Source organism: Cetorhinus maximus, chromosome 12 (assembly GCF_964194155.1).
Source record: "Cetorhinus maximus chromosome 12, sCetMax3.hap1.1, whole genome shotgun sequence".
NCBI classification, from domain to species: Eukaryota; Metazoa; Chordata; class Chondrichthyes; order Lamniformes; family Cetorhinidae; genus Cetorhinus; species Cetorhinus maximus.
Window position 1 is genome coordinate 55,769,166 of NC_135890.1, and position 17,595 is coordinate 55,786,760.

Below are 17,595 nucleotides of genomic sequence, written 5' to 3' on the forward strand. Positions count from 1 at the left end.
GCGCTCAAGTTCTGAAGTGAGGGCTTGAAATCCTTGCAGCTCTAATTCTCTGATTTGCCTTCTTTGTGAGCAGAGCTGAACGACTCAGATCTGATGAAGGTTGCAGTATCTGATCTGCATTAGGGTTAGGGTTATTATTAATATGAATTAATAAGGCAAGTTGTTACTACTGTTGAACAAGGTGCATGACTCAGATCTGATGAAGGTTGCAGTATCTGACCTATAACCAAAACTTGGACAGTCAGTTTGTGCACACAAATGTTGACAATCTAGCTCAGATAAGTGGTTGAACATCCTGGGTATTGTGTTGATAATGATTCTGCGGTTGCCATTTACAGCTCCTCTAGACTTATCTTTTATTTCTTTACTTGTCCCATGATTGCTTTGCACTATCATCTCTTTAGCCTCATTTCCCCTTCCCCCACTTTTCTTGCCTCTGCATTTGTTTTAAAACTGTTACATCTCTTAACATTTATTAACATATTTACAATTTCACTACACCTGACACGTCAAGAACATATTCATTCCCGCCAACCCCTCCCCCCGCCGTGATTAATTGTTTAAATGTAATTGTTTCACAAAGGTAGATATCACCATTGCATATGCTTACTATATCTCTTGCAATAAAAAATATTATTTAAACGGCATTCGGGTGTTGCATTATAAAGAGTAAAATTTTACCTGGACGATTCTCCATCCTTTAACGAACTTGGGCTGAGGCGGCAACTTCAGCACATCAAAATAATAAATTCCGCCCAGTGGTGTGTACTGATTATAGTCAACAACATTCATTTCTATTCTCTCATTTGATGAAATATCTGGATGTACAAAAAACACAAATCAAATCAAGCTACGACAGATGACTGAATTTCCTTTTCAGGCATAGCAAAAATATTACTTCAAAGGCTTTGTTCTGTCTTTCCTTAGCAGAGTGATTTTATGACTGACAGATCAAGTTTGGCAGAGGCACTCATATGACGCAAATGTAAGTCATTCATTTTAATATTTGTCCTTAGGATGTCAGATGTTGGCAGTGTTGTCCTAAGTGACTTAAAAAGGCTATCTCAAAGCACACTAAGAATCAGCCACACAATGTAGGACTGGGGTCACGTGTTGACCAGGCTGAGCAGGAGTGGCAGTATCCCTTCCTTTTAAGTCATTAATGAACTAATGGTATTGCTGTAACAATCTGGCAGCTTTCATTGTCATTTTTCTTGCTAGCTCAAAGATTATCAAATTTGTTAAATTCAATTTACAACTTGCCATGATGCCATTTGAACTCATGACCTCTGGGCTGCTAGTCCAGTGGCATAACTCTGTTGGTGGAAATATCTCCATGTGAAGATCAACTATGCACCAATCTATCACAAACTAAACCCATTAGCGAAACAATCCAATAAAAAAGATGAAACAAAGCATTGTTTCTTTAAATGCCTGAAAATAAACTTAAAAATTTATCTAACTCAGTGGAAAAATTACTCCAGCGAAACTTTTAATCGCTCCCTTCCTGATCATTCCCCTTGGCATGACAACAATCTTAGCTTCCTCAAGTCCAAGTGGCACAAACTAGAGTATATCTGGCACACAACTGTTCAACCATCATTCAGATCTAGCTGCACCACATAAAGCACAACAAGGCATTGTTCTCCTCAGACCAAACGACCCATCACTCCAGGATCATCCACCACCAACCATCTCTTTAAATCCCAGCCACAGCCCTAATCTGCAGCTGATGTCTTGCCTCCAGGAAGTTGGCCAGGGGGACCGTGTCAGCCCGCTGCCCCTACCCGTTTCTATGGCTTTCCTCGCAGTCTTGCCTTCAAGCTTGGCCCCGTGGGACCAGGAAGATTTCGCCCTACGTGTACAGCTGCCAGTGGAACTCTCTCCCTAAATTGCCCTGCCTCTCCATCATCCTATCTCCCTTTAAGATCCTCTTTAATGCACTCCTCTTTGACTTGGACCTTGATATCCATTCTTCAGTTTGGCTATTGTTATGCCTAGTAAAGATATATCACATTGCTAACTTTTAAGATACAAACTTTATTCAATGTGGATTATTTGAAATTAACTTTTGCATTTTAAAAACAAATGACATGCTGCTGCAAAGATGGCCACTGAAAGTCAGATGACCTGCCCTGTGTATTCAAAAACAGACTTACTGTCTAACAGAGTCAAAAGGACACAACCCAGATGAAAAGGTGTTAACTACACATATCCTGAAACTACCAAAAGACATTCAGAATTGAATGGGTCTTTTTGAAACAATGAAAGTAACCATCTTAACTTCCCTCCCTGCTCACCCGCCCTCCGCCGCGCCCCCCCCCACCCCCCCCCACCTCAGGATGTGTCTTAAAACAATAAACCAGGATATGGCTAATCAACCCAAGACCACCACCCAAGACCACCACCATATTTAGAAAAGGAATTGGAATTGTGAGGAGTCACATGGTAAGACAGCCATGTTTGTCCCTTTATAATATTTAAGTGCTATCTGCAGAAAGATATAGCAGCAGAATGGGCAATAAAATCTATGCCTTAAGAACTGGAGTGAGGGGGAGGGTGTTGGCGGTGGTGTGACATAAGTTCTCCAAGCCTTTTCATTTTTTTGGGTCGACCAATACAGCAAACTGACCTCCTGCGAACAAGATTACATGTAACTAACTTCATTACCTGCAGAAAATTCATCCCTTCAAGAAATTCCTGAAACAACTGCGGCATCTGACAGGCCTGCAACGCATGTTTTTCAGAACAAGACAATAATGTGAATTATGAAAGTGCACTATTCACTTCAACTGTACATTGTTCAAGCGTATTTTGGCTGTGTGTGAGTTGATGCTGCAGTGTTAGATTTCAGCGTGGAGCACTTCAATAAACAATCATCTTTCTTATTTTAAAGCCCCGAGAAACTTACTGCTGACTTTTCAAATCATCCGCACGTACAGGGGTTAAACAATGCACAGATCTTCCTCTCAAAAGCTTACTGATTACGGGCAGTTGGGAAGGGAACAGGGATTTCAGCAGCTCTCACCTGGTCCGTAACACTATAAAGCACTTTGGGAGCTTCTTTTTATTATTATTGATGCCATATGAATTAATAAGGCAAGTTGTTACTGTTGTTGAACAAGGTGCATGACTCAGATCTGATGAAGGTTGCAGTATCTGATCTATAACCAAAACTTGGACAGTCAGTTTGTGCACACAAATGTTGGCAATCTAGCTCAGATAAGTGGTTGAACATCCTGGGTACTGTGTTGGTAATGATTCTGCTGTTGCCATTTACAGCTCCTCTGGACTTATCTTTTGTTTCTTTCCTTGTCCCACTATTGCTTGCCCTATCATCTTTTTAGCCCCACTTCCCTTGCCTCTGTATCTGTTTTAAACCTATTACATCTCAACTTTTTTCTAATTCTGGCAAAAGGTCACAGGCTTGAAACATCGGGCAGAATTTTCATGATGGACACATGAATTACGAGTTGGGCCATTTCCCAGCATCGTATTCCCGATTTCTGAATGAACCTGCAAGCACCTGTCATTTTCCCCCCGGGTAGTCAGGGGCAGGCTAGACTTGGAGCCGCCACTTCCCGAAGCAGGCATGAGGAGCAGATGCTGAGGCCAGCAGGTTAGAAAGGCCTCCTTTCACTGGGATATCAGCCCAGTTCTGTGCATAACTGTTAGGCCCCCTAGCTCCCATCCCTCACTCCCTCTTAGCCCCCACCCACCTCCCATGTCCCCTCCATACCATGACCCCCCTGTACCCCCATACCCCCAATGCCCCACCAAACCATCATATCTCCAATCATCTCCAAGCCCCAATCTTCTTTCCCATGCTTCCTCATATCTCCCATACTCCCAATGCATCCTCCATAACCACTCATCCAGTATTCACTATGGTCAGAATGCATGAGCCCTTCTCAATAACACTGATAAGGCTTTGAAATGTTCGCAAAACAAATAAATAAACAATCATCCATTCAAACACCACTTGAAAAAATTGCTCCTCTTAGGAACTGAAAACTTTCAAACATAGCCATTCAAACTGCACATGAAAAAACACTTGTGTCATGAAAAGTAATAATTCTCATAATATTATTGTGATTTATTGAAAAGTGGGTTAATAGTGGGATTTAATTGAATTGGAGACAGCTGGTCTGGAAGCTTTGAGTCATCAAAAAGGGAAGCTAGGTTTGAAATGCTAAATACGTAAATCTGGCTGAAGTTTTAGAATGTGAGCTATCAGGAAAATTTGTATTTTTAGATAAACCAGAGTAGTTTGAATTTCAAAGAGATGTTAAGATGTTACATCTAGCCAGAAGAAGCTAAGCCAAACAGTGTGTTTTTCCCAAAGGTTACTGATAAAATTAGTACTATGAAAGGTTTATATTATGAGAAAAGTAAAGTTGCAGAAACATATGGGAAGAATGGAATTTGCATTAAAAGGGAGAAACATCTATAATGATGAGGCTATGTGTAAGAAGAGAAGGCATTCTAAGATCTAACACAAGTGCGAAAAGCCTCCAGCCTCTATGCATCAAGTTGCTGTCTACAGGAACCGAGGCTGAGAAAACTCACTGCCCAGGGCATCGTGTTCCTTTGCTCGGGTCTGTTTAAATGTATTTGTTTTTCTGCTGTTGGCTTAATGGAGGTGTAACTGGGAGCCAGATTAATTAGCGGTTTTAGGAGTTATTATAGTAGTAATTTGTAGACATATGTATGTGTTTGAAATCTTTTCTTTTGTTAATAAATTCTTAATTTAATTTTCTAAAAACCTCTGAAGTCATGATAGTCTTATTACTTCTGAATTCAGGGCACACAACTTGAAATAAAATACAAATTGCAAAACAGTTGTAGCAGCTGTTTCAAGTTTCCCTCTGGAACTTGAGCAGCTCAGCATTTACCATCCACTGTGCCATAACAAAATTGGGGGCTCTCTGTGGGATATATTTGAAATTCCTTGATTGGTTTGGAGTTGGTGAATCTTAAGGTTACGAGTACGAGATGCACTTTGAATTCAGGAGTTGGTGTGAGGTATTTTTTTTAAAGTGGTGAGACTGCAATATGGCTTTGGCAGTTGCTAAGACATGTCTGGGAGTTGAAGTTATAACTTTGGTTGGTTTACAAAAGGTAACTAAAGCTAAGTTAATGGAATTGGCAGATAAGTTATACTTAGGATTACCTGCAGGGATAAGGAAACCAGGTATAATTGAAGGTATAACACGGCATTTGAATTTGAAAGGAATACCCGAGACACTAGAGGTCTCCAAGGGGTGGGTCGTTGGAAAGGGTTCAAATTCAGTTGCAAATAAAAAAGATTGAATTGGAGGAAAAGGAAAGGGAAGGAGCATTTCAATGGGAACAGGCAGAAAGACAGGAGAGAAAAAAAACAGGAAAGGGAATTAGAAATGGCAAGGTTAGAAAAGGAGGAAAGAGAAAAAGAGAGAGAGACACAGAGAATTCCAGCTTAAAATGCTGGCCGTTAAAAAAGAGACACCAGAAAGTGAAGAAGGACTTATTTCCAGATGAGAACCCGGTGGGTAGATGTTTAAATTTGTACAAGCACTTTCAAAGTTTGAAGAAAGAGATGCTGAAGCATTCTTTATTTCATTTAAGAAAATAGCTAAACAGATGAAATGGCCACAGGAAAACTGGACATTGTTGTTACAATCTAGGTTGGTGGGTAGAGCACATGGGGTTTATGCTTCACTGTCAGAAGAAAGGTCAGTGGACTACGATGTGGTTTAAAAAAAAGGCTATTTTGAGTGCATATGAGTTGGGTCCTGAGACATATAGGCAGAAATTTAGGAATATGAGAAAATAGCTGGGCAAACTTACGTTGAATTTGAGAGAGTATAACAAAGTAATTTTGACCAGTGGGTATGAGCATTGAAGGTAAAGATGACATATGCAGTTTTTAGAGAGGTAAATCTTTTGGAAGAATTTAAAGATTCAATTCCTTTGGCAGTGAGAACTCGTGGAGGAACAGAGGGTTAAAACGGTAAGCAAGCAGCAGAGATAGCTGGTGATTATGAATTAGTTCATAGATCTCAACCTTTTTTTGTGTCGCCCTTTTAAATCAGAAAAGGATAGAAATTGGGAAGGTGAAAGAAGTGGGTAATCAAGGAAAAGAAGGAGTAGGTGGAAATTCTCAGGAAGTTTTTTCTCAGACTAAAAAGAAAGGTGCTGAGGGTAGAAGTGACACTCAAAAATTGAGGTGTTTTCATTGTAATAAAGTTGGACGGGCAAAGTCAGTGTGTTGGAATTACAGAGAAAATCTGCTGGGATTATTGGGATGCAGAAAAGTTCTAGAAGTAAAAGTACTGTGCGTACTGAGGTTCAGGCACAGGAAAAAACAGTGGTTTGTGTACAGGTGAAACAGGAAAAATCAGTGATAGGTAAAAATGTGGGATGTGTTCACGATTTACCCAAGGGAGTTCTGAGGAGCAGGTTGCAGAAATGTTTAAAGATTTTGTATGTAAAGGGAAAGTGTTTCCATGCGTACAGAGTGGAGTAGGTAAAGATGTTAACATTTTAAGAGAAACAAGGGCTAGTTAATCCTTAATGTTGTGGGATAGTGATATTTGTTGATCAGGAGGAATATTGCAGGAACAGGTAATAATAAGTGGGGTTCATGGAGATGCTAAACCTATTCCATTATGGGTGGTAAATCTAAAGAGCAAGTGGAAAACACGTGAGGTGATTGTTGGAGTAGGTGAAAAATTGCCCATTGCGGAGTTTCAATTTACTTTAGGTAATAATATAGCTGGGTCACAGATGTTGGTGACGCCTATGGTAGTTGAGAAACCTGTAGAGGTGTTTTCAACAGAAGTGTTGCAGAAAGAGCATCCTGGACTGTTTCCAGATTGTGTGATAACAAGATCACAAGCTCACAGGTTAGAACAGGAAGTTAAAAGACAGGGTGAAGTCCAACTAGCTGACACTGTTTTTGATAAGATTGTCCAGGAATAAAGAATGGAGGATAATGCAGCTGAGGTATTTGGCAGAGTTACAGAAAAAGGACATGCAAATCAGACAGTTGTATCAGACAACTTACTCAGAAACAGAGGCAAAGTGTATTCCAGGATGTTATTACCTTAAGAGTAATGTTTTAATGAGAAAGTGGTGGCCATATAATGTTTCAGCAGATAAAAGCTAGGGGCAAGTGCACCAGATGGTTATACCATTTGGATATAGAAATGAGATCCTGAGAATAGCTCATGAAATTTCAATGGGGGACATTTAAGAATCAGAAAGAAACAAGCATAAGTACAAAAACATTTTTATTAGCCTGGATTACATAGAAGTGTAGTTAAATTCTGTAGAACATGTCACACATGTCAGGTGATAGGGAACCCACAAGCAGCGATTAAGCCAGCACCTTCAATTCCAATTCCAGCATTTGAAGAACCTTTTAGTAAGATCATAATTGATTGTGTAGGACACCTCCCTAAGACTAAAAGTGGAAATCAGTATTTATTAGTAACAATGGGTGTGTTCACAAGGTTATTGAAGTAATGCCTTTGAGAAATATTACTACAAAGAGAATTGTGGGAGAGTTGACTAAATTCTTTACAAGATGTTGTTTACCAAAAGAAGTACAATCAGATCAGGGTTCAAATTTCATGTCACAGCTGTTTAAGGGAGTACTGAACACTTTGGGGATAAAACAGTTTAAGTCAACAGCTTATCATCCTGAATCACAAGGGGCTTTGGAAAGATTACATCAAACTTTAAAAACTATGACAAGGGCGTATAGTCAGGACTATCCACAGGATTGGGATGGGGGAATTCCATTCTTGTTATTTGCTATTAGGGATGCTCCTAATGCATCTACTGGATTTAGTCCTTTCAAATTAGTTTATGGTCATGAGGTAAGGGGACCACTGAAATTGATTCATGAGAAATTAGTGAGTCAAAATTCAGAAACTACTCTCTTGAGTTATGTATCAAACTTCAGAGAAAGATTGGACAGAGCATGTGAGTTAGCTAGGGAATGTTTAAAGATATCACAGCAAGTGATGAAAGTGAAGGCAGACTGGAAAGCTACAGCTCGTAGTTTTGTGGCTGGGGAAAAAGTGTTAGTTCTGTTACCAGTGCTGGGTGACTCATTAAAGGCAAGGTTTAGTGGGCCTTACAGGATTGAAAAGAAACTGAGTGAAGTAAATTATTTAATAAGTTCTCCAGATAGAAGAAAGAAGCAGAGGGTATGTCATGTAAATATGATTTTAAAATATTTTGACATGGAAGATGACTACAAGGAGGGATTTGTGGTGGTAGATAAGGAGAAAGGGGTGGAAATGATGGATTCTGAAATGGATTTTCCTCTAACCAAATTGGATAATGAGGGGGTACTTGAAAATTTAAATATAATATTGAGTTGCCTTCCAGACAAGTGTCAAAGTGATTTGGAGAAGCTATTGCAGTCACACAAAACTATTCCTGGGAATAAGCTGGGGGGGGGGACAAATTTAGCTATACATGATGTATGTGTAGAAGTTTCATCTTCGATGGGGCAACATTCTTATAGATTAAATCCAGCAAAGTTATCACAAGTAGAGAAATAAATTGAAATCATGTTTCAAAATGACATCGAGTCTAGTTGCAGTAACTGGAGCTCGCCTATCGTGATGGCATCGAAACCAGATGGAACACAAAGACTGTGTGTGGACTATCGAAAAGTGAATGCGGTGACAAAAGCAGATTCATATCCTATAACACGATTGGAAGATTGCATTGAGAAAGTGGGACAATCAGAGTTTATCACAAAGATTGTGTTGCTAAGAGGATATTGGTAAGTACCATTATCGGAGAAAGCAAAAGAGGTATTTTGTGATGCCAGATGGGCTATATCAGTTTAAAGTCATGACATTTGGTGTGAAAAATGCACCTGCAACATTTCAAAGACTGACAAATTAACTGCAGGACTGAGCAATTGCGCTGTTAATATTGATGACTTGATAGTTTTCAGTCAAATGTGCGAGGAGCATTTACAACATCTGGAAGAATTATTTAGTCAACCACAAGAAGCTAACTTGGTGATGAACTTGGCTAAAAGTAAACTTGCAAAAGTGCAAGTTACATATCTAGGCCATACCATTGGACATGGTAAGGTGGCTCTGAGAGATGTGAAAGTCAAAGCTATCATGGATTTCCTCGTGCCTACAAAAAATGAGAAGTTTTTAGATTTCTGGGCATGAGTGGGTTTTACCGGAAATTTGTACCAAATTTTAGCAGTGTGGTTGCTCCATTGACTGAACTATTAAAACAGAACAAGAAGTTTCAATGGGCACAGGAGTGTCAGAGCGCATTTGACAAGTTAAAAACTGTGTTGACTATGACACCAGTTTTGGCAGTACCCAATTATGCCAAGCAATTTAAGTTGGCTGTTGATGCAAGTGATATAGGCATTGAACTGTTAGAAGAAGATGAAACTGAAATTGAGAAGCCGTTAGGGTATTTTTCACGGACATTGAATGTACAACAGAGGAGATATTCAATGATGGAAAAGGATACACCATGTCTGGTGTAAGAATTGCAGCATTTTGAGATTTACTTTGCAAACAATTTGTCAGAAACAATTGTTTATACAGACCACAATCCTTCAAAGTTTCTGGACAAATTTCAAGACAGAAGGACAAGGCTATTCAGATGGAGCTTATTACTGCAACCATTTAATCTACAGGTCATACATGTGGCTGGACAAGAAAATCTAATTGCAGATGCATTGTCAAGAGTTTGAAGCTGAAAAGGGAAAATTGGACTTGTAAAAACATGGGCATTGGACTGGAATGATTTCTGTTGATACCAAATATTTGTATATATACTGTTCTGTTAATGCATGCACCTGGTAATGTAATAGTGTGAGTATATAGATAAGCATAGGGGGTAATGTAAGATGGGTTAAGAAAATGAAGCTGTCTTTTTCAATTATGACGGTTCATTTTCCAGCAAGGAGAGGGGTGTCATGAAAATATAATACTTCTCATAATATTATTGTGATTTATTGAAAAGTGGGATTTAATTGAATTTGAGACAGCTGGTCTGGAGGCTTTGAGTCATTAAAAAGGATTCTAGGTTTGAAATGCTAAATACATAAACATGGCTAAAGTTTTAGAATGTGAAGTGTAAGGAAAACTTGCATTTTTAGATAAGCCAGAGTAGTTTGAATTTCAAAGAGATGGTAAGACGTTACAGCTAGCCAGAAGAAGCTAAGCCAGTGCGTTTATTTTTCTCAAAGGTTACTGATAAAATTAGTACTATGAAAGATTTATATTATGAGAAAAGTAAAGTTGCAAAAACATATGGGAACAATGGAATTTGCATTAAAAGGGAGAAACATGTATAAAAGAGATGTGGCTATGTGTAAGAGGAGAAGGAATTCTAAGATCTAACACAAGTGCGAAAAGCCTCCAGCCTCTGTGCATCAAGTTGCTGTTTACAGGAACCGAAGCTGAGAAAACTTACTGCCAAAGGTATTGTGTTGCTTTGCCTGGGTCTGTTTACATGTATTTGTTTTTCTACTGTTGCCTTAATGGAGGTGTAACTGGGAGCCAGATTAATTAGGGGTTTTAGGAGTTAATATAGTAGTAATTTGTAGACCTATGTATGTGTTTGAAATCTTTTCTTTTGTTAATAAATGTTTAATTTAGTTTTCTAAAAACCTCTGAAGTCGTGATAGTCTTATTACTTCTAAGTTCAGGGCACACAACTCGAAATAAAATACAAATTGCAAAACAGTTATGGCAGCTGTTTTGAGTTTCCCTCTGGGATTTGAGCAGCTTGGCATTTACCATCCACTGTGCCATAACACTTGTTTTAAGTGTTCACAAATCTGTCAAGATAAACGCGCAGCCATTCGAAAATCTCTTCAAAACACTTTAACCGCTCATAAAAATGTCAATCAAACAAATCCCACAGTCCACTTCATAGCTGTGTAAATAACCCCTGCTGAGCAAAATCCATTACTGGGACGTGCAGCCCAGCCAAGCATCCATAATGATATTCCATTGCACAACTGTATAAGCAAGCCCTCCAGAGCTTAATACAATTATGCCTTTGAAGTTGTCAGAATAAATAGCTAGCCATCTAGCCATTTTTCAAAGGCATCTGTTCAACTATTTCAAAGGCTTAACTGATATCTGGAATTTAAATCAATGTAAAAATCAAAGCACAGAGCTCAGATGACATTAACATGTGATAATCAATATTGTTGAAGGCAGTAAAGCACTTCATCCGCTGGAGAAAATTCTCTGATGCATCTGAACACTTATACAACACTGATCAATTCAACGATCACTTTCCTTTTAAGGGCAGAGCTCTAAGATCAATCACTGAATTAAAAACACACAACTTAATCAACAACATCTAATTATGGCATTTGAAGTTGGCAAGAACTTTTAAACTCACCTGTCAAAAGGTTGCTGATTCCACAACAGGCCTGTCATAATGTTCATGAGCTGATTGACCTGATGTGTTTCAAGCAGGCTTCAGAAACTCACCTGTCTCGCTGGAGTTCTTGAATTCAGGAAAATTCAAAATTGAGGCAAGCACTTAGAAGGCTGAACCTGATATCACTTTAAGTGCGTCTCAGTCCACCATCTGACACATTTCCTGGGCCAGTCAATATGGTAGCTAGCATTAATCGGGTGGGAAATTTTAATTGACGGTTCCCCTGCCTCTATTTTTGGTCATCCAACACGGGTTTCCCTAGGATTAGAATGGCAAAATCCAGCCCTTTAACTCAGATTCTGTATCCACAGATGTTGTCTGATCTGAGCATTTCCAACACTTATTATTTATATTTCAGATTTCCACCATCCAGAATATCTTAACTTTTGTATCATCGGCACTGTATTGAATACTAGGGTAACTGAATTCATAATTTGATGCAGTTAGATTTCTGTTAGCATCTATGTAAATTTATTTTTTCATTTTTTTATAGGCCTGTAACATCCGTAGAGTGGCAATCAGAGTCGGATTGCCATTCCGCACCTACTTACTTACCTGGAAAAAAGGCTGCTCCTTTCCTGCCCAATCTCCCATCTCAGGCTGGGTGAGAACTGTGTAGGGCAGCAGGCTCCCGAGGCCTTGTGTCAAGAGCAGCTGAGTCAGAGGTAAGGAAGCTATGCCCCTTTTTTTACAGTGCTAGCTGCTGTAAAGCAGGTAGGTTTAAAGGTCCAGCCACTTTGAGAAGCCAGGAAGAAGGTAGGTTTGCAAGGTAAGTGAGCAGGATTGGGGGATGGGGGGCTTTGGGTGGTCAGTGGGGGGTGGTCGGGTTGGGTGGTCAGCGGATGGTCATTGGGGGAGTGGTCAGTAAGGGATGTTAGGTGGTTGGTGGGGGAGCTGATGAGGATAGGGCATTTTGGGTGTCCTGTTGGGGGTGGGCAAGGGTCCTGTAGGTTGTCAGAGGAGCCCTGTGGTTGGGGGGGGGTGTTGGGGGGATAGTTGGGGGACTCTCATGGAGGTTTGGAGAAGTTTGGGGGGGGATCCCATGGGGCGGGTGGACTGTGAGTGAAGTCCCTTGGGGGGTAGTAGTGGGTAGGTGGAGGTTACGGGGGGGAGGGGTGGTGGGTAGTCGGGGGTAGGGAGGGTCCCGTGGGGGGTCAGTACTATTGTTACCCAGAAGTTAGAAGTGGTTGTCATTCTTCTAATCTTTTCTGGGTAACTATTATTGAAAGACAGTTGGAACCATCTGAGCTTTGCAATTTATATCGTATTTTCGGATGATTCCCATTGCAGGGTAATTGCCCAGTGGAAGTTTGAACTTCCCCGGCAATTGCCAGACAATTCTTACATGGCAACTTCAGATGGGGTGGGCTCCCCAGAGCATCTTCAGTTGCGATACCCTGGAGCTCAGAAGTTACGGGCCAATATGTCTGCACAATCTTTAGACACAAACATTAATTACTGTTGGCAGAATTTTTGGTCACACTTTTCTCTCGATTTTCCCTACTGTAACTTGGCATGACACTTTCCATTCAATTCTGTAAGCCAACTGTTGGTGGCTATGTCTGCTAGTGTCACCACCAAATCTGTGTCCACCTTGTATGTCAAAAAATGAATTCATCAACTGTCGCCGATGCCATGGTCAATTTCATAGTATATTACAAAATATCCTACATGATTAGCAATTTCCTGTTCACACCTCAGAATTTGTTGCCATGCTGTTGTGTCAACATATAGCATTGTAAGTTACAATGTCAATATCTCCCATTCAATTTTGCTATACCAGTTGTCCTGCTGCTGTTGTGGCCATTAGGTGGCTGCATGCAGCAGATTTCTGTACTGTCTCCCAATTCCACTGCTATCCAGTGTTTAAAATACAGATTTATCAATTGGCTGCAGCAAATACAACAAGTCATTGATAGTAGGTAGCTAATCAGAGAATGTGGTCTCTCTCTCTCTCTTATCTGGGCTTTGTTTCATCTTATTGCTGTCATTCACCCTTGTCTCCTCTCCTGCTTCTGTCATTTTCTGTTCTACTTCTCCCTAATTAACTTCTATTTTTTTTAATTCATTGTCTGTCATGCTGCTCCTTTCTCTGTCTTTTTCTTTTTTAGTGGGATGACAGGTGGTGTGGCATGGAAGGAGTGGAAAGGAGCTGATGAGGGCTACAGGCTGAGTTTTCCAAAGGAAGTTGCAACTGTAGAATAATAAATAAAAGTAACAATCTAATCTAATCAAGGGGTTCAATTACATTATCAACAACCCTGGAGTGATTTGTAGTTATTTAAATGTAATGACAATAAATTCATAAGGTCTTCTCATGAAAATACATCTCTGAATTTCACCACAGAAAACCAACTAAAATTAAGAGTTCCCATTCCCATACTTAGTTGCTGGAAGAATGTTAACATCCAGGGCTTGCTGTAAGGCCAAGGTAGTAGCACCTCTATCTTTGTCCTTAATCTCATAATTGACAACAAATTCTTCCATTCCAGTTTCATCTGTTTATTCTAATGTACTCCAAGGAACTGCAGATTGTTATCATTGTGTTAGTGAATCACAGTGAAATCACAAATTCTAGCAGGAATAGCTGGAGAGCTTCATCAATTTCATTTTTCATCAATACTTTGTGGAGTCTCTTTAAATATTTGAAGCTACACCTTCAGTTAACTTCCAAAGCTCCTTTGTGCTTTTCCAGTGGCCAGTGCTCATTGTCAGATGATAGATTTCATCATTCCTGTAACTCCCTCTGGCTTTAGGTAATTGCAGGTTACTGTGACCATAATGTATGTTGCTTAAGCAAGTGTTCTTTTCACAGTGTAACTATTAACTAGCAAAAAAACGTTTCAAACAGATGCAGATATTTCTAACTTTTCATGCATGAAAGGACAGGATTGTTAAGGTGCTTCAGTGCAACCAGTGTTCCCACCAAATTTAGTCATCATTGATTACCAGCTGTATCAAAAGGATTGGTGTGATTTGAAAAGGGGTGCAGAAACAAGAGACACCTAGGTAATCATGCACATAAGTCTTTGAAAGTGGCAGGATAAGTTGATGAATCTGTTTGAAAAAAACAAAGGCTCATTGTTTTTATAAATAAAGTACAAAAGCAAGGGAGTTATGCTAAGCCTTTATAAAACACTGATTAGGTCCCAACTAGAGTGTTGTATTATTATTATTGTATAATTATGGTTATCACACTTTATCAAAGATGTCAGGCCTTGGAGAGGCTACAGAGGAGATTTACTACTATGTTTCCACCTCTAGGAAAATCAGCAACCAGAGGACATAGATTTGAGATAATTGGCAAAATGGATAGAGGGGAGATGAAAAGAAATTGTGAGTTATGATGATTTGAAATGCATTGCCTGGAAGGGTGGTGGAAGCAGATTCAATAATAACTTTCAAAGGAGATTTGGATATGTACTTGAAAAGAAAAAAAATTCAGGGCTATGGGAAAGGGCAGAGGAGTGGGACTAATAGGGTAGGTCTTTCAAAGAGCCGGCACAAACACAATCAACCAAATGTCCTCCTTCTGTGCTCTATGATTCTAATTAATCTTTACTTGATGCATTAGAAATAAAAGGATAGATTTTCAACCTCAATGTCTAAATGTTATCAAGCGCAGTACAATTGCTTGAATGACCTCCTTCTGTGTTGTATGATTCTATGAATACCATTATTTGTAATAGTTGGAGTTAAATTTGGAAGCCACCAAAGGAGTTCATTATGATGTTTCGCAAAAAATGGATTGGTGGGTTGATCAACTGCAATGCAGATCTGATCATGTAAATTGATAAGTAGGATCTTCCTTCGGCTTCATCACTATCACTCATACTAATGTTGGTTGGTCTCCCACATTCTACCCTATGTCAACTTGAGGTCACCCAAAGCTCTGTTGCCCATGTCTTAACTCATTCCTAATCCCATTTCCCCATTGCCCCTACGCTCACATTAGCTCCTGGTCAAACAAAGTCTTGATTTTAAAATTCTCATCCTTGTATTTAAATCCCCCCCTGGCCTTACTCCTCCCTACCCCTCTAATCTCCTCGAGCCCCACAACACTCAGATGTCTACGCTCATCTAATTCTGCCTTCTTGAGCATCCTCAATTTTAATTCCTCCATCACTGGTGGCCGGGTTTTCTGTTGCATAGAGAGGGAACTCCAAGGCCTGGAGTTCCCTCCCTACACCTCTCTGCCTTTCTACCTCACTTACTTCCTTTAAGGCATTACTTAGAACCTACCTTTTTGACCCAGCTTTTGGCCATCTACCTTAATAACACCCTGTGTAGCTCTGTATATTTTGTGTTATCATGCTCCTGTGAAGTGCCTTGAGACATTTTATTACATCGAAAGCGCCATATAATTATAAATAATTGTTGTTATACTTAACCATTCCTCTCCACCATCATATCGCTTACTTTGAACGCTTGTTGAATTTCTCTTAGCGTACTTAAAACAAACACTCCTCTCACTTTCAAATGTTCTATATAATAATCTTCAGAAAACTACCAGTTTATTAGGATTATGACCATGTTTTTGACACTTTCATTTCCCAATCATGATTGGAAAATGGAGTTGAGTTACAAATCAATCATTGGGGTCCATACCCTTGATTTTTCTCCTAGAAAAAACAATCCCCAGTTTTGAATACTTTAATTGACCACTCCACTCCTGCCCCAGCCATAGCATTTTGGGAGGACCACATCTCATTTTGAGTTTCCAAACCTTCTAAAAAATTGCATTAAATCATTTCTCAAAACTGAAAAAAAATTGCACATGACTTATTTCCTACCTTTAATGGGCTCTACACTCAGTACCTTCCTCTCTATATCTTCGCCAATTACCTCCTTGCTTGATGTTCTGCTTCTCATTTCTGCATCTTCTCTGGAACTGAAGCTTATTGCACTCTACAAAATTGTAGTGAAATGGTTACATTTTATAAAGGTTATTGACAATAAGGAAACTACAATTGAACATGTTTATTACGCTGGTGTCATATTAGGACATTATGCAGTGGATTGCTTACAACATAATCTTATAATAGGAACTATAAATCAGGGAAAAAAAATCTTCGTACTTCAGGTCATGCAAAACTCTGATGCCCGTGTCTTAAGTCCTGTTCACCTATCACCCCTGTGCTCACTGACCTACATTAACTCCTGGTCAAGCAATATCTTCATTTTAAAATTCTCATTCTTGTTTTCAAATACCTCCATGATTTCATCCCTCCCCATCTCTGTAATCTCTTCCAGCCTCACAACCCTCAGATATCTGCTAATCTAATTCGGATCTCTTGAACACTACTGGAATTAGGAATACATTGCTCCAGGAATCTAAAGGCGCAACATTAGTTGAGATGTTTTAAAGTCAGGTTTACCCTTACTTGTGAATTCTGAGTATAGGGGATGTGGATTGTGATTAATAAAGATAGAGCAAATGGCCCAGTCCTATTGTGCAATCAAATTAAATGAAAAACAGCTGAATATTCAATGTCCTCCAGGTACTTTGTGATTTATACAGCTATTGACTAAGTATCTTTTCATTATTATAAAATATGACACCACAAGCTTAAACTTTTGTATTCCTTCCGTAAAATATTTCTCAAGCATTATTTTAATGAAACAGATCTCAAGTTAACATCCTTGTGATTAATTAAATTTATTTTATTACAAAATTTATAATTTTACTTACAAATACAAAAGCAAACAAGTAAAGCAAAATAATTGGTATATAATGGCCCAGGTCTCGCGGTCTCAATTGTGGCAAACACCAGGACCTGTCAGCAAGTAAACTTCGACTGATTGTCCTCATCAGTGGTGCAGCAGTAGGTGGGGGGTAGGGGGGTGGGGCAGCTTGGGGTGACGGGGAGGGGGAGCTGGTAGTGCTGGATGGTGGCGGGGTTAGCTAGAATTAAAAGTACAATAAAGAAAATGTTTAAAATGATTAAAAACAGAAAAACAATTATCTGCCATTGAGCTGAAGACAAATCTCAAGAGGTATGTCTTCAGCTCATGATGTCTACGGGGATGTAGTTTCACTGGAATTGCGCCATGCCACTGGGATTCCCTACTTATCGTGCCAATAGATCTGCACTGCAGCTGCAAAAGCAAGCTCCTGTTGTAGCCTACAAGACAGGTAAGAACATAATTTTA

The 17,595-nt window shown here is 39.5% G+C and overlaps 1 protein-coding gene across 1 annotated transcript in view; it reads right to left on the reverse strand.

Annotated features, from left to right (window-relative positions):
* Positions 1 to 17,595, reverse strand: part of dnai7 (dynein axonemal intermediate chain 7) — a 113,192-nt gene that overhangs the window by 56,940 nt on the left and 38,657 nt on the right. The window contains exons 6-7 of the mRNA XM_078554636.1: positions 16,236 to 16,350; positions 682 to 818 (exon numbers count right to left, since the gene is read on the reverse strand). Of these exons, the coding sequence (XP_078410762.1) occupies positions 682 to 818; positions 16,236 to 16,350 (252 nt within the window). The remainder of the gene's footprint in view (positions 1 to 681; positions 819 to 16,235; positions 16,351 to 17,595) is intronic.